At 35.2% G+C, this 14,459-nt stretch overlaps 3 protein-coding genes across 5 annotated transcripts in view; 2 read left to right on the forward strand and 1 right to left on the reverse strand.

Moving 5' to 3' along the window:
* LOC124534621 (spermine oxidase-like) overlaps positions 1-4,090 on the forward strand; it is a 34,413-nt gene extending 30,323 nt beyond the window's left edge. For all 3 annotated transcript variants that reach the window (XM_047110561.1, XM_047110560.1, XM_047110562.1), the window contains exons 3-7: positions 488-700; positions 1,474-1,681; positions 2,142-2,338; positions 2,900-3,274; positions 3,699-4,090. In XM_047110561.1, coding sequence (XP_046966517.1) covers positions 488-700; positions 1,474-1,681; positions 2,142-2,338; positions 2,900-3,274; positions 3,699-3,936 — 1,231 coding nt within the window. In that variant the 3' untranslated portion in view covers positions 3,937-4,090. The remainder of the gene's footprint in view (positions 1-487; positions 701-1,473; positions 1,682-2,141; positions 2,339-2,899; positions 3,275-3,698) is intronic.
* Positions 4,091-4,100: 10 nt separating this feature from the next.
* LOC124534620 (histone H4 transcription factor) lies at positions 4,101-10,644 on the reverse strand. Its single transcript, XM_047110559.1, has 7 exons — positions 10,244-10,644; positions 9,592-9,736; positions 8,788-9,029; positions 8,228-8,431; positions 7,318-7,535; positions 5,580-5,846; positions 4,101-4,574 (listed from the first exon to the last, which is right to left on the reverse strand). The coding sequence occupies exons 1-7, from the start codon at positions 10,472-10,474 to the stop codon at positions 4,238-4,240; spliced, it is 1,644 nt and encodes a 547-aa protein (XP_046966515.1). The 5' UTR covers positions 10,475-10,644; the 3' UTR covers positions 4,101-4,237.
* Positions 10,645-11,333: 689 nt separating this feature from the next.
* LOC124534703 (ribose-phosphate pyrophosphokinase 2) lies at positions 11,334-13,460 on the forward strand. Its single transcript, XM_047110687.1, has one exon. The coding sequence runs from the start codon at positions 11,539-11,541 to the stop codon at positions 12,565-12,567; it is 1,029 nt and encodes a 342-aa protein (XP_046966643.1). The 5' UTR covers positions 11,334-11,538; the 3' UTR covers positions 12,568-13,460.
* The last annotated feature ends 999 nt before the right edge of the window (positions 13,461-14,459 follow it).

The raw sequence follows: 14,459 nt of genomic DNA on the forward strand, positions 1-14,459 counted from the left end.
CATATTTATAAGTGTAACTTTGTTATTTTAAATTATGGGTGGCTGTGTATTCAATCTTGATGGGTACCAATGGTTATATTTGAACAACAAACTGCATCATTCAAGTATATCGAATATCAAACTAAGATGCCGTAATAGATGTGAATTTACTGTTTAAGAATTGTATAGTAAGAATAAAGTTGTGCGCACAACCTTAAACGATGCCTTTTTACAGTTTTAGGTTTCTTTAAAGGAATAAAGGAATCTGACGAGGTTGCAAATGATTGATCTCTCTGACTACGTTTTTACCAAATTATAGAACCAGAAAGCTTACAAACGTAAACTTGCCACCACTCCTGTTCATATGTACTCACGACTCTTGTTTTTCTATAAAGATTATACTTACCATGACAGTCCTCTTCCTTTATTTGTAAAATAATTAAAGAAAACTAAACACGAAGACACTTGAAATTTTACTTTAACAAATCATAAATTTCACGCTTTTCAGGTGCCACGGTGAGAAAGACAATGTTGTATTTGGTCTAGCTAATCCATTAGGTCTCTTGGGTAGACCGAAACCAGACGAAAAATATTTTGTCCTGTCAAACGGAAATTTACTGCCCATCGAAGCGGGCGAAGGGATCGTTCAAGCTTTAAATGACGAATTAGCTACTGCTAATAAGAATACGAAGGGATCAATTTCTGCATGTATACGAAATGCGTAAGTATTTATAAAACAATCTTAACATATACAAAAAAATATATAAGAAGAAATGGTAGGTAGGAGAGCTCTTGTAACATCCACTCATTACCAATGATATTTTGAAATTAGTGCAGCGTAGGTATAATATAAATTTGCAGATCACAAGCTAAGTGTTTAAATTCCAGGTCAAACTAATAAAGTTTATTGAAAACTTTATCGAAAGGCTTTTAGTAGGACGGAGTTAGGGAATTTATTTGCTATGACTGGTAAAGTCAATATGCACCAAAAATATCTCCTTTTCTGGCACTTGCAGTTAGATTCTGTAAGAATAACTTTGTATCTCATAAAATGTTGACAACTTAAGACTTAAGGTTTCAGGCCATTTGGCCATACGTGTATAATATAAATTTTATAATTATTATAGTCAATATCGCATATCACATTCGGAAGTTCGTGTTCTGTCGTGAGTTTTGAGTTTCTTCTTATAGAATACCTCAAATGATCTATCTCTCATAGTATCTAATTGTCGTCCGTGGCTTGCAGCTGTTGTGCACCTTTATATCATATAATCTATTTCGCAGTTCCCTTGTGTTCAACGCTGCCCATTAAAGCCGAATAGATCATTGTTGAATCTCCAATTGATGCTAGATGCTACACACGATTTATACTTATATTTACTATATAGCGTCTACAACTAACCATTTAAACATTACTTTCAAATCAGTGTAACAAATGACGCAAATTTAAATGTGAAATATATTTAATTTAATGCCTGAATTTTAAATTCCTAGGGCGAAAACCAATCCAGCTCTGAAAAAAGATCCAAGTTTATCCCAATCATTTGTAGAATGGTACGAAAAAAATAACCACGTCGGTGGACAGATTGATCCAAAGCAGGGGAAATCCTTGAAAGGTTTGGAAGTGTTTTCAAATTGTGAAGGAGAATTTATGCTTAACTGGAAAGGAAGAGGTTATAAGACTATCCTTGATATTCTCTTGGTAAGTTTGATGTCATTTTGAATATGAAGACATTATTTTATATTTGAGTCACGAGAAACAAACAAAAGAAATGGATTAATATTTTAAGCCCTGTAAGAAATAAATAAAACTAAGTTTCCGTACTGGTAACAACAACACAACACATTTTAAATTTCCCACTGCTGGGCTAAGGCGTCCTCTCCCTTTGAGGAGAAGGTTTGAGACATATTCCACCACGCTGTTTCAATACGGTTGGTGGAATACTTTTGATGTAGAGTTTTTATGAAATTAGACACAAGCAGGTTTCCTCACGATGTTTTCCTTCACCACCGAGCATGAGATGAATTATAAACACAAATTGAACCCGCAATCATCGGTTAAGATGCACGCGTTCTAACCACTGTGTCATCTCAGCTGGTCTGGTTTCTGGTGGAAACATCGATTGAATAAAATTTATATATATTCATTATTATCATTCCAGAACAAATATCCTGATCCCTCAAAAGAACTACCAATCGACATACACCTTAAGAAAGAGGTAGAAAGCATAAAATGGCGGACAAGTAAACCAGGTCTGGATGCCGGAAATCCTCTGGTCCAAATCAAATGTAAAGACGGCAGTTTGTATGCAGCGAAAAGCGTCATTGTTACGGTATCCCTTGGCGTTTTAAAAGATAGGTAACAATTGTCAATTATTATGATATCTATAATATTAGTAGGAATTTACGTAGATTTAAATTTGACTTTGTTTTTGGGATACATTATTCTATATTGTAATTACAGTAAATCACAAACTTACACGATAAATTTATATGATAAAAAATTAGTGAGAATTCTTTGATATTCTGATTTTTTCCTAACGGTATAGATTGGCGGACGAACATATGGGCCATCTGAAGGTAAGTGGCCACCATCACCCATAGACTGTAAGATATTAACTATTCCTTACATCGTAAGACCAAACCAACCTTAGAAACTAAGAAGTTATGTCCCTTGTGCCTGTAATACACTGGCTCAAAGCGAAACAACACCATACTGTTGTTTGGCGGTAGAATAACTGATGAGTGGGTGGTACCCAGGCTTGCACAAAGCCCTTCTAGGTAGGTATATGAATAGGCATTAAAGTCATAATGTTTGCAGGGCCTTTGATATAAGCATTTAGGTACCATTTGTCTTTGACTTGCTTACTATTCAATAGATTGGGTATATCTCTCAAATTATAAATATTACCAATTTCAGACACCACCAATTGTTCAACCCTCCTTTACCCTCTGAAAAGATCAATGCAATCAATAATCTCCAACTCTGCGTGCTCGACAAAATCTATATCGAGTTTACAAAACCATGGTGGCCAAAAACACCAGCTTGTTTCAATATTTTGTGGAGAAAAGAGGATAAAGCCAAATTCACAAGTGAAGAACAATGGGTAACCGAAATTCCTGGTTTCAATACCGTGGAGTATCATCCTAATTTGCTTTTGGCTTGGATTTATGGAGAAGGAGCGAAGAAAATGGAGAATACCAGCGAAGAAAAAGTTAAAGCTGGTGTTGTTAAGCTATTGGAAGTGTTTTTCAGCAAGGAATTTAATTTAACACCTGTGAAATCTATCACAAGGTAGGTAACAATGGCTGTAACAAAACAAATTGTTTTTTATCAAATAACTTACCGGGTCAGTCAAGTGATTAGAGAATTAAATTATTGTTAAAAAGCGTGAATTTACTATTGAAGCATATTTTAAAATTTTCTATTTTTTATGGAATAGGTTGGCGAACGAGCATATGGGCCACCTGATGGTAAGTGGTCACCATCACCCATAGAATGACACTGTAATAAATATTAACTATTCCTGACATCGTTACTGCGCCTCCAGCCTTGGGAAATGGGAACTAAGATGCTATGTCCCTTGTGCCTGTAATTACACTGGCTCACTCACCCATCAAATCGGAGCACAACAATACTAAGCACTGTTGTTTGGCGGTGTGATTTGAATGTGATGAGTGCAAATCTATGATTGAAATCTATAATTATGGTATTTCAGGTCACAATGGGCGTCAAATCCTCTAGCTAGAGGCGCGTATTCGTACCGCAGTGTTGCCACTGAGGAAAATGGCGGTAGTGCGGTAATTTTATCCGAACCGTTATATCATGGTAACAATTTCCCTGTCGTTTGTTTCGCGGGCGAGGCGTCGTCACATCACAGACATTCAGCCGTCCATGGAGCAGTGGAAGCAGGATTCCGAGAAGCCGAAAGATTGATTGCCAGTTTTAAAAAATAATTTTTAGTATTATATAAATGAAACTCATTATTAAGGAAACATATTTTATCTTTATCATTTGGTGCTGGCAATAATCACATAATTGTATAATAACATTATATATTTTTTTAATTTTATATCCAGGATGATTTTATGTGTTGTTACAAAAATAAAAGATATACATTAAAATGAACATTATTTATTTAATATACATAATTGTATTGAAATTATAAAATGAAAAATATAACATGAAACAGTGCATATTATTATACTATTCGTAATATTTAATATCCAATAATTATTAATATTATTATCACATTATTTATGTGTAAACCACATCGGATTGGATGGTTTCAGTGCTAATAATGTTGCCATGTTCGTCTACATCGCACATCATAATTTCAACTGCTTTATTATTTTTATTCTGTTTGTCTTCTGGATCATCTTCTGTGTCACTATTTTTATTATTCTTAAGTGATATTTCAAATTTTTGCGGTGATGTTTCCGTGGCGACTGCTGTCTGTTTAAGATTAAATTCAAACTCATTTGTTAGCGACTCCTTTGGCCAACTGTAACCATCGACAATTTTCTTGGAGACATCTTCAAATTCAAATCTGGTTGTGGTTAAACGGTACATGCCATCTTCGCTTATTTGATACCTGGAATAGAAAAAATAATTTTATAGTTGGTAAGGCCCTTCAAGACTACACTGAGCAATAAGTTATTTTACCGGCAAATTTAAACAGTACATATGCTTGTAGTTTAAATTTTATATAGTTAGGTAAAAAGTATTTACTTAATATTAACTACATTGAATCTGAATGATTACTACATAAATAAGAGTAAGCTGTGACATCATTAAATAACTTTAAGATGATCTCTAATCACTCTCTCATCATATGAACAATATATTGATATAAATTAGACCGTGCGGTACAGAAATGTTTTAGAACACAAATACTGCACAACATGGTCTCATGGTCAGGATAAATTGGATAGGCAGATAAATTAGTTAAAACAAAAATAACGGTCTTGAGAATGATTGTCGGAATGCAATCAATGGACGATTAATAGACAAATAATAAGATCACTAACGCCTGTTTATTTAATAAGCTACTCGGACCAGCTTTGCATGGGTTCAAAACCGATACGAAATATTCTAAAGAATTTGTGGTATTTGAATTATATACGATATCACATTAGAAACATCTAAAATTATCAGTGGTTTTGTGCTATATTGTCCATGTATTAAATACAAAACCATTCCCTCGAATCAATATTTCTATTTAAATAAACGACATCCAAATCCGTTGCGTAATTTATAGGTCTATGCATACAGTAACAGACAGCGGTAAGCGACATTGTTTTATACTATGTAATGATAATATAAACCAATTTATTAAAGTAAAAGAAATGTCTTGACTTAAGTATCAACCGAATAAATCTTTTTATTTGCGAAAATATGTCTGCTAAAACATTTGGAACTATGAGGCATGACTGTTTCAGGGAACGATCAATATAATAAAATAAGTTGGATTAAAAATGAAAATGTAAAGTATAGTTCTTCTCACTTTCAATATAAAGATCCAATTTGAGCTGTTAAATTACCTTAAGTTAAATAATCTGTCTTTAACTACTAAGATAAACTACATACATATACATACCTAAATCGACTATGTCCAAAAGGCCACTGGGCCCCATGAACTTTAACGAGATGCGTAGTCAACCTCGTGCCTCTCGAAAAGATTTTCACTTCCTTCTCAGGGCACATGTGACATGCATACTGCTTCTTCACTCTCTCCTTCTTAACTTCTTCTTCTGAATTACCTTCTGATACTTCTACGTCACTGCTGTCTTCTTCGCGCTTCTTTCGCTTTTTCTTACGTGTGTGTGTTGGAATGTGTTTTCGGAGATCCCACTTTGTTACAGCTCTAGAAATATAAATTTTAATAATTTTATTTAACAATATATTCTTAGAACGCCTTTGAGCTACTTATTCATAAAGTAAAGTAAAGTAAAGTAACAGCCTGTAAATTTCCCACTGCTGGGATAAGGCCTCCTCTGCCATTAAGGAGAGGGTTTGGAACATATTCCACCACGCTGTTCCAATGCGGGTTGGTGGAATGCACATGTGGCAGAATTTCGATGAAATTAGACACATGCAGGTTTCCTCACGATGTTTTCCTTCACCGCTGAGCACGAGATGAATTATAAACACAAATTAAGCACATATATATAGTGGTGCTTGCCTGGGTTTGAACCCGCATTCATCGGTTAAGATGCACGCGTTCTAACCACTGGGCCATCTCAGCTCTTATTCACAAACTGCCATTCAATCATTACTTCTTCTGGGGTCAATAATGTTACTAATTTAAAAAAAAACTAGTTATAACGGATTTGAATCGCGTATATTATATATATTATGGTAAACTACTACCCGTGACTACGAACGCTGTAAAGTGCTCGAAACGTCGGGATGTCAAAAATAATTAATATACGCGATTCAAATCCGTTATAACTAGTTTTATTAAAATGTGTAATAATCGCGAAAATTTAAGACAACATAATGTTACTAATTATATATTTGCATCCCTGTGATCCTACAGTTTAAAATGATCAGTTTCAAAGTTTCCCAATATAGATAGAATAACAAAATGTTTTATTTAAATAGAATAACAAAATATTATCTGTTGAGACTGGGAGTAAGATTGTGCCAAAATATAGGTAAAAGACAAGTGTTGCACTCTTGGACACCAAGTCTCTTACGAGGGCAGCGTGGGCAGGCGTGGGTCACCTGTAGGGGCAGTGCGGGCAGGCGTGGGTCACCAGTAGGGGCAGCGTGGGCGGGTGTGGGTCACCTGTAGGGGCAGTGCGGGCAGGCGTGGGTCACCTGTAGGGGCAGTGCGGGCAGGCGTGGGTCACCTGTGGGGGCAGTGCGGGCAGGCGTGGGTCACCTGTGGGGGCAGTGCGGGCAGGCGTGCGTCACCTGTAGGGGCAGTGCGGGCAGGCGTGGGTCACCTGTGGGGGCAGTGCGGGCAGGCGTGGGTCACCTGTGGGGGCAGTGCGGGCAGGCGTGCGTCACCTGTAGGGGCAGTGCGGGCAGGCGTGGGTCACCTGTGGGGGCAGTGCGGGCAGGCGTGGGTCACCTGTAGGGGCAGTGCGGGCAGGCGTGGGTCACCTGTAGGGGCAGTGCGGGCAGGCGTGGGTCACCTGTGGGGGCAGTGCGGGCAGGCGTGGGTCACCTGTGGGGGCAGTGCGGGCAGGCGTGCGTCACCTGTAGGGGCAGTGCGGGCAGGCGTGGGTCACCTGTAGGGGCAGTGCGGGCAGGCGTGGGTCACCTGTGGGGGCAGTGCGGGCAGGCGTGCGTCACCTGTAGGGGCAGTGCGGGCAGGCGTGCGTCACCTGTAGGGGCAGTGCGGGCAGGCGTGCGTGCGCGTGTGTCCGGCGAGGTGTCGGTAGCGCACGTGGTGCGCCAGCGCGGCGGGCGTGGGCGCCGACATGTCGCACAGCGCGCACGCGTACGCCGACACGTGTTGGCGCTCGTGCTCGCGCATCAGGTACTCGCTGGCGCACGTGATGCCGCACATGCTGCACGAGTAGCCGCCGCCCGGGTGCACGTTCTGGACACAGATGTACATTTACACAACTAAATAAATGGGTTGTCTGGAAGAAATGACTACTTAGCCATAAGACCGCCCGTTGTACTCTACAATATTATATATATCAAATCAAATCAAATCAAATCAAATCAATTTTATTCAAGTAAACTTCACAATGAAGCGTTTTTGAATCGTCAATAATCAAATACTACCACCGTTTCGGAAAGCAGCTTCTAGCGAGAAGAAACGGCAAGAAACTCGCCATAACTCGCTATAATATTGTAACATATTATAATGTGTAACATGTGGTGTACAATGAAGTATAAATAAATAAAATAAATAAATAAATACTACAAGTGTTTTTATATAACAACGAATACGACTAAACAGTATTTTTTTTTATAGAACGGCAACTAGAGTGTAGCTGTGATGATTTTTGCACTAATCATGCTTTGCATATATGACTGCTGGATCTTATATATATAACTGCATATACGACTGAATTTAACTAATTGTTAAATGACGATTCAGAAGTACTTGTAAAAGTGTACTCGAATAAAGTATGATTTGATTTGATCAAGGAATATTTATTCCTACTGGATATTCGTTGAAACTTGCATTTTGAAGTATTTATCAATCTGTTAACAGTCTATAAAACATGACTGCAACAATTTATTGTAACAAAAGTAGACGTACAAAAATGTTAGACTCACCTGTCTAAGCAAATGGTCACTCAATTTTCTATTACAGGCAAAGTGATGGCCACAATGAAAGCAGGCAATGAGTCGCTCGCGTGTGTGGGAGCGGACGTGCATGGTAAGCAAAACACGTCGAGGGAACACCGCCCCGCAACCGGCCCACGAACAGAGAAACTCATCAGTGTTATTTATATGCTGCTTGACATGGTCAAAGAACACCTGAAACCACACAATATAATTGTATGCATCAATCAGTCAATCAAGTACATAAATTCCAGCTCTATGAAATTAAAAGGTGTCTCATGAAGAGACAGTACTAATCAGACTGTGATCACCTAACCGTGACTATAAAACTTTTAATATCATTATATGAAAGATATTTTTTTTGCTGACTGTACCCCTCAGTGTACCCAAAAACTTTTAGAAGAATTATGTATATAATATTACTCTTCAGAATATGAAATATAATACTTTCAAAACCTATGATTGCCCACAATATTGGCTTTAGCTTTTAATGGATCTACTATTTATCATAAATACAGTTAGAAGAAAAAGTTGTAATGATATGGAATTACCTGTATAGAATTAAAACTCGCTGAGCACCCAACCCACATACAACAGTGTTTACTCTTCAATGGGGGTAATTGATTTCTTTTAGTAGAGTCCTTTTTGCATCTTTCCAATTTCAAGGTTGCTCTACCATTAAAGCCAATTGCTAATAACCGTGCATGATATGCATGGTAGTTAATATGACGTACCATCTCATTGAAATCAGAGGTACTATGGCCACATACATCCCATAAGCATACATAGTCCACTGAAAGCACAAAAATATTGCTATGAGAATCATTTATAGCAAATTTATGTACATTTTTTAGTAAGAAAACACATTTAAAATATCACACACAGTTGATTGAGGTTAGCTATTATTATCTCTAATCTGCTAGCAGATTACTAGCATTTTGTGTTTCAACTGAGTGTAATAATTTACAAAATACATTTGTCACTTCAAAACACTCACAACAGAATTCTAAGAGTTATAAATATAAATAACTACTTATATTACCATCTGCTCACTTTAATGGGTATTATACAAAAGAAGAGGTATAGATCAAGATATAATAAAAAATAGAGTTATAAACATCTAGAGACTATTCTGAAGCCATTGGTCATACAGGCATATACAGTAGTTTTTACAAGTTTGACACACAAAGTACAAAGTATAAAGCATATATAAATAGATATCTAGTATTTGTTGAGAGTTAAAATCAACACACAAGTTGGTAAATAAATACACATAGATAACATAGCTTTAATATCTTTAATATAAAATATGTAAAGTCCTTCTTTATAAATATCTCATAAAAAAACATAATTACCATTTCCTTCTTTATCAATAATGTGAAGATCAGATGCATGTGTAGCGACATGCTTCTGAAATTGTTGATAGTTAGTGTAGTAGGTCTTGCATGCCTGCCATTCACATAGCATTTGTAGGCCCTCCTCCCGTAATCGGCGCAAAGGCTGTTGATAATTTAAATATTACATTTACAGTTACTATTTTGTGTTCAATTGAATCAACATATTATCTTATATAACTGAATTATATGCATGTACATTTAAAACACCAGAAAAAAATTATAAGGAAAACAGCTAATGATTGTATGAATAACAACAACAACAACAGCCTGTAATATTCCTAATGCTGGGCTAAAGCCTCCTCTCCCTTTGATGAGAAGGTTTGGAACATATCACACCATGCTGTTCCACAAATTGAGTTAGTGTTATGCATATGTGGTAGAATTTCTATAAAATTAAACACATACAGGTTTTATCACAATGTTTTCCTTCACCGAGCATAGGAAGAATTAGCTGCAGTGGTGCTTGCCTGGGTTTAAACCCGAAATCATCGGTTTAGATGCACGCGTTCTAACCACTGGGCCATCTCGGCTCTATCGTATGAATAACAGTAGACTATAATATAAAGTATATATAGGGCTCAATAAATAAATTATTTAAATACTATTTTACCACGGTCTTCGGTTCTATAGCTGGCTCGTCAATTCCAGCTGGGACAGTAGCGTGATCGTCTGCTACCGAAAGCAAAAATTTCTTACGATGTGCATTCGTTTCACATATAAACTGTATATCATTTTGGTTCTGTAAGGACAGCTTTTTTGGATCGTTTTGATGTTGAAGCCATTCCATACAACGGACCAATTTTAATTTTGTTGTATCTGACTTTATATTATTTTCCTCCATAATGGTTTCTACAAATACTACTAATAATACTAATAAAAAAATATATATTTTATTTTATTTCAAGAACATATCGCTGTCATCTTGATTAAGGAAATAGAAAAGTTATAAAAAATAGATGTTTTAAGAATTTTGCCCAACTGTTGACATTATGAAAATTTCAAAATAAATACCATTTTGACAATGTGGTGTTGTCAGTCCACTATAATGTACAAGTTAACATCGTTAAAAATTAAATTATTATCTTGTAACTTAATGAATACAACCATTAAATTGAAATATATAATAAATTTATATAAAGTACAAACGTATAGATTTGGCATGAATTTTCTAAAATAATATGTAAATCTACTCAACATGCTATGTCTTATTACGTCGAGAACTTCATCTTTCCACATTTAGATGATGTTCTCGGTTACTTACTCATAAAAAAATGAACGAACAACCTTAATAACAAAGAAAAATTATTAAAATAAAAAAGCACTTCTTCTACCTAACAATTTTATATTTGTAGGTTGTAACAAACTTAGAAACAAACATTTAGTTTAGCCGAGGTTCTTAATTTATTTTAAAGCACAATACTATTAAATGTAACCATAAATAATGTATAAAATAGCACTGCTAAAACTTAAAGTAATTTGTTATTACAAAGGCTGTTAAGAAAAATATTTAAATTTAAGGAAAGGGATTTTTATTATAGAAATGACATTTATGCTAAACTTTAACTTTAACAATAAAACTCAATTTGGATAATAATATGATCAAAGTAAATAAGTTATATAATAACACAGTTATGTCACATTTTTCTAATATAACATAAATATTTGTTTTTGTTAATGTGACATAAACTGGTCACACCCGTATCATTTAAGCTGTCTTGCTTGACAATTCATTCAATATAATATAAAAACGTGCGTGCGAGGCAGCAAGCGCGTAAAGTTCGGCGTATTTGCGGCTCAACAAGAGTCCCCACGTTGCATTAAGTGTCCCTTGTCGTCGGTATTACCTGTAATCCCGGCGTTTTATTCGCGGGCGACGAAACATAACAAATCTTCACTACGGCGCTGATGAAATCAACTGTAACTCTAGAAGAAGTAGTGAATAAATTAGATCACCTTGCTTCACCGTTATCAACCAGAATGCCTAACATCAAAGTTTTCAGTGGTAGCTCCCATCCCGATTTGGCGCAAAAAATCGTCGACCGTCTCGGAATTGATCTTGGCAAAGTGGTAACCAAGAAATTTAGTAACATGGAAACGTGTGTCGAGATTGGTGAATCTGTGCGAGGAGAAGATGTTTATATCGTACAGAGTGGAAGTGGTGAAATTAACGATAATCTAATGGAGCTGCTTATCATGATAAATGCTTGTAAAATAGCATCCGCATCTCGTGTAACCGCCGTCATCCCGTGTTTCCCTTACGCTAGACAGGATAAGAAAGACAAAAGCAGGGCTCCTATCACGGCCAAACTTGTCGCTAACATCTTATCAGTATCTGGAGCAGATCATATTATAACAATGGATCTTCACGCGTCACAAATTCAAGGCTTTTTCGATATCCCCGTCGATAACCTTTTCGCGGAGCCGGCTGTATTGAAATGGATTAAAGAGAATATTCCTGACTGGAAAACTAGCATCGTCGTATCGCCCGATGCTGGTGGAGCTAAGAGGGTAACATCTATTGCAGATCGCTTGAATGTTGAGTTTGCCCTTATCCACAAAGAACGGAAAAAGGCCAATGAGGTCGCTTCAATGGTACTGGTAGGTGATGTAAAGGACAGAATCGCTATCTTGGTTGATGACATGGCAGATACCTGTGGAACTATTTGTCATGCTGCAGAAAAATTAATAGAAGCAGGAGCCACTAAGGTATATGCAATTCTGACTCATGGTATTTTCTCTGGTCCTGCAATTTCTCGTATCAATAATGCCTGCTTAGAAGCTGTCGTTGTGACTAACACTATACCCCAAGAAAGGCACATGCAAGACTGCCCTAAAATACAATGTATTGATGTGTCGATGATGTTAGCAGAGGCTGTTCGGCGTACGCATAATGGAGAATCGGTTTCCTATCTATTTTCTAATGTTCCATATTAGTTTAATCTTTATTTTCAATGTTATTAGATTAAGGTCTCCAACATCAGTAATAGCTGCTTGTCAATTGACTTGAATTTTTTTATTGTTACAAAAATATTGTCTGTTTGCTACAAACGCTAATTCTGATGATAGGTTTATTCAAAGCAATAAATCAAGAGTTGGAACCATAATTTAGTTTTAGATATAATCTCATTAAGTTAATGTAAGAATAGCATTGTTTCATAGTAATGTCAATGCATAAAATGTTTATGAAAGAACATTTTATTTTATAAAAATATATATTGTTACAAAATTTTCATGACATAAGTATTTTTCACACTGTGTAAATGTAAACCTTACCTGCCATAAATATAATAGGTATTTCGATAAACTGTGCATTTACATAAATATTAGTATAATCTGAGAAATTTTTGTAAAGAATTTCTGGATTTCTTTATATTTTATATATTGAAATATTGAAATTCATCAAAAATTTGGGCCTTTACAAGTATCACTTATATTTTCAGTTATTTTTTTTTTTTAAATATTAAAAGACATGTTTTTGCATAATGAATTAAAAAGAATGCTTTATATATATATGTATAGTTTGTAAAAATTGAAAATTAACTAAAATATACACAACGGCAACTTTAAAATAGCAAATATGTGGCCTTTAATGTTATGTTCTAAATGAAATTAGTTGTAGTGAGTAACTGTAATTGGTTTTTATGTTGTATGTAAAAAAAATGTATGAATGCAAAAACTAAAAAGAAAAATATTTTTTTGGCAATTGCTTGATGCCCTTTTATTAGTATATATTAAGATTTTTTTTTTTTTCTAAATTTATAAATCTACAATAACCTATGTATATTTGGTCCATAAACTAAGACATTAATAAAAAAAAATACAAAGCGGATTGTCTTTTCTTTGATCAACATTATTTTAAAAACTAATACTTTGACATGGGATAATAAAGCACCTAATTGAAGATTTATGAAAAAAGTTTGACAGAATATAAGAGGTTTTTTGACTTTTTTTAAATTTAGTGATGGGGCAAGAAATTAAAGTATTAGGATACATACTAAAAAACTTGTTTTTAAAAACAAGCCGGGTGGCTAATTTAATATAAAAATATTTGTATGAAGCACGTTGTTTGTTTCATTACATCATAAAATATATCTGCTAAGTGTTAAGACTTGACCTGGGGTCAATTGACAGTGATCTACAAACGTTTGTGGGCGCGCCTTGTTTAATATCTATTAATAAAGAAAACAAAATATTGATTCTATACTTCATGTCATATCAATTTATTATGTTTATATCACTTTCCATATTGTTGTTAACCTACCACTAATGTTTTCATATTTCATACGATACTTTATTGCTTTATTTTTAAATAACAGGAAGATTTTTAATAGACATGAATTTCGTCAGCCAAAAGATATTAAATTATAAATAATTGCGTCTGCCGTTTTGTTTGAAACATTATTTTTAAATATTTATATTCGTTCAAAGTAGACTTTTATTTGCACTTTGTAAACGTCAAAAGTAGGCTGAACGCAATGGAGCGAAGCGCCAAAATTAAAATATATGATAATTAAAAAAAAAATATTTTTCAATAGGAAAATATGAGAAGCGAAGTTTTATTATCCAATTTATATATGGAGAGAGCGACATAAATACTTGTTTCAATCATTCGTCATGTCATGTGTTGTCTTCCTATCTAGATTATAAATAAAGTCGTTAAATGAGACGCACTGAAAATATTTTCTTATATACATTCATGTTATAAATATGTTTCTACAGATATAAAACACATAAGCTGGTTAGTAACTAAGAACTGCGATTTTCCAATGAATGTTAAATACTGTTACGTAAAATCGGGTCGCGGGTTCCATTCCGTGTAATGCATG

The sequence above is a fragment of the Vanessa cardui genome, chromosome 13 (genome assembly GCF_905220365.1).
Source record: "Vanessa cardui chromosome 13, ilVanCard2.1, whole genome shotgun sequence".
In the NCBI taxonomy this organism is placed as follows: Eukaryota; Metazoa; Arthropoda; class Insecta; order Lepidoptera; family Nymphalidae; genus Vanessa; species Vanessa cardui.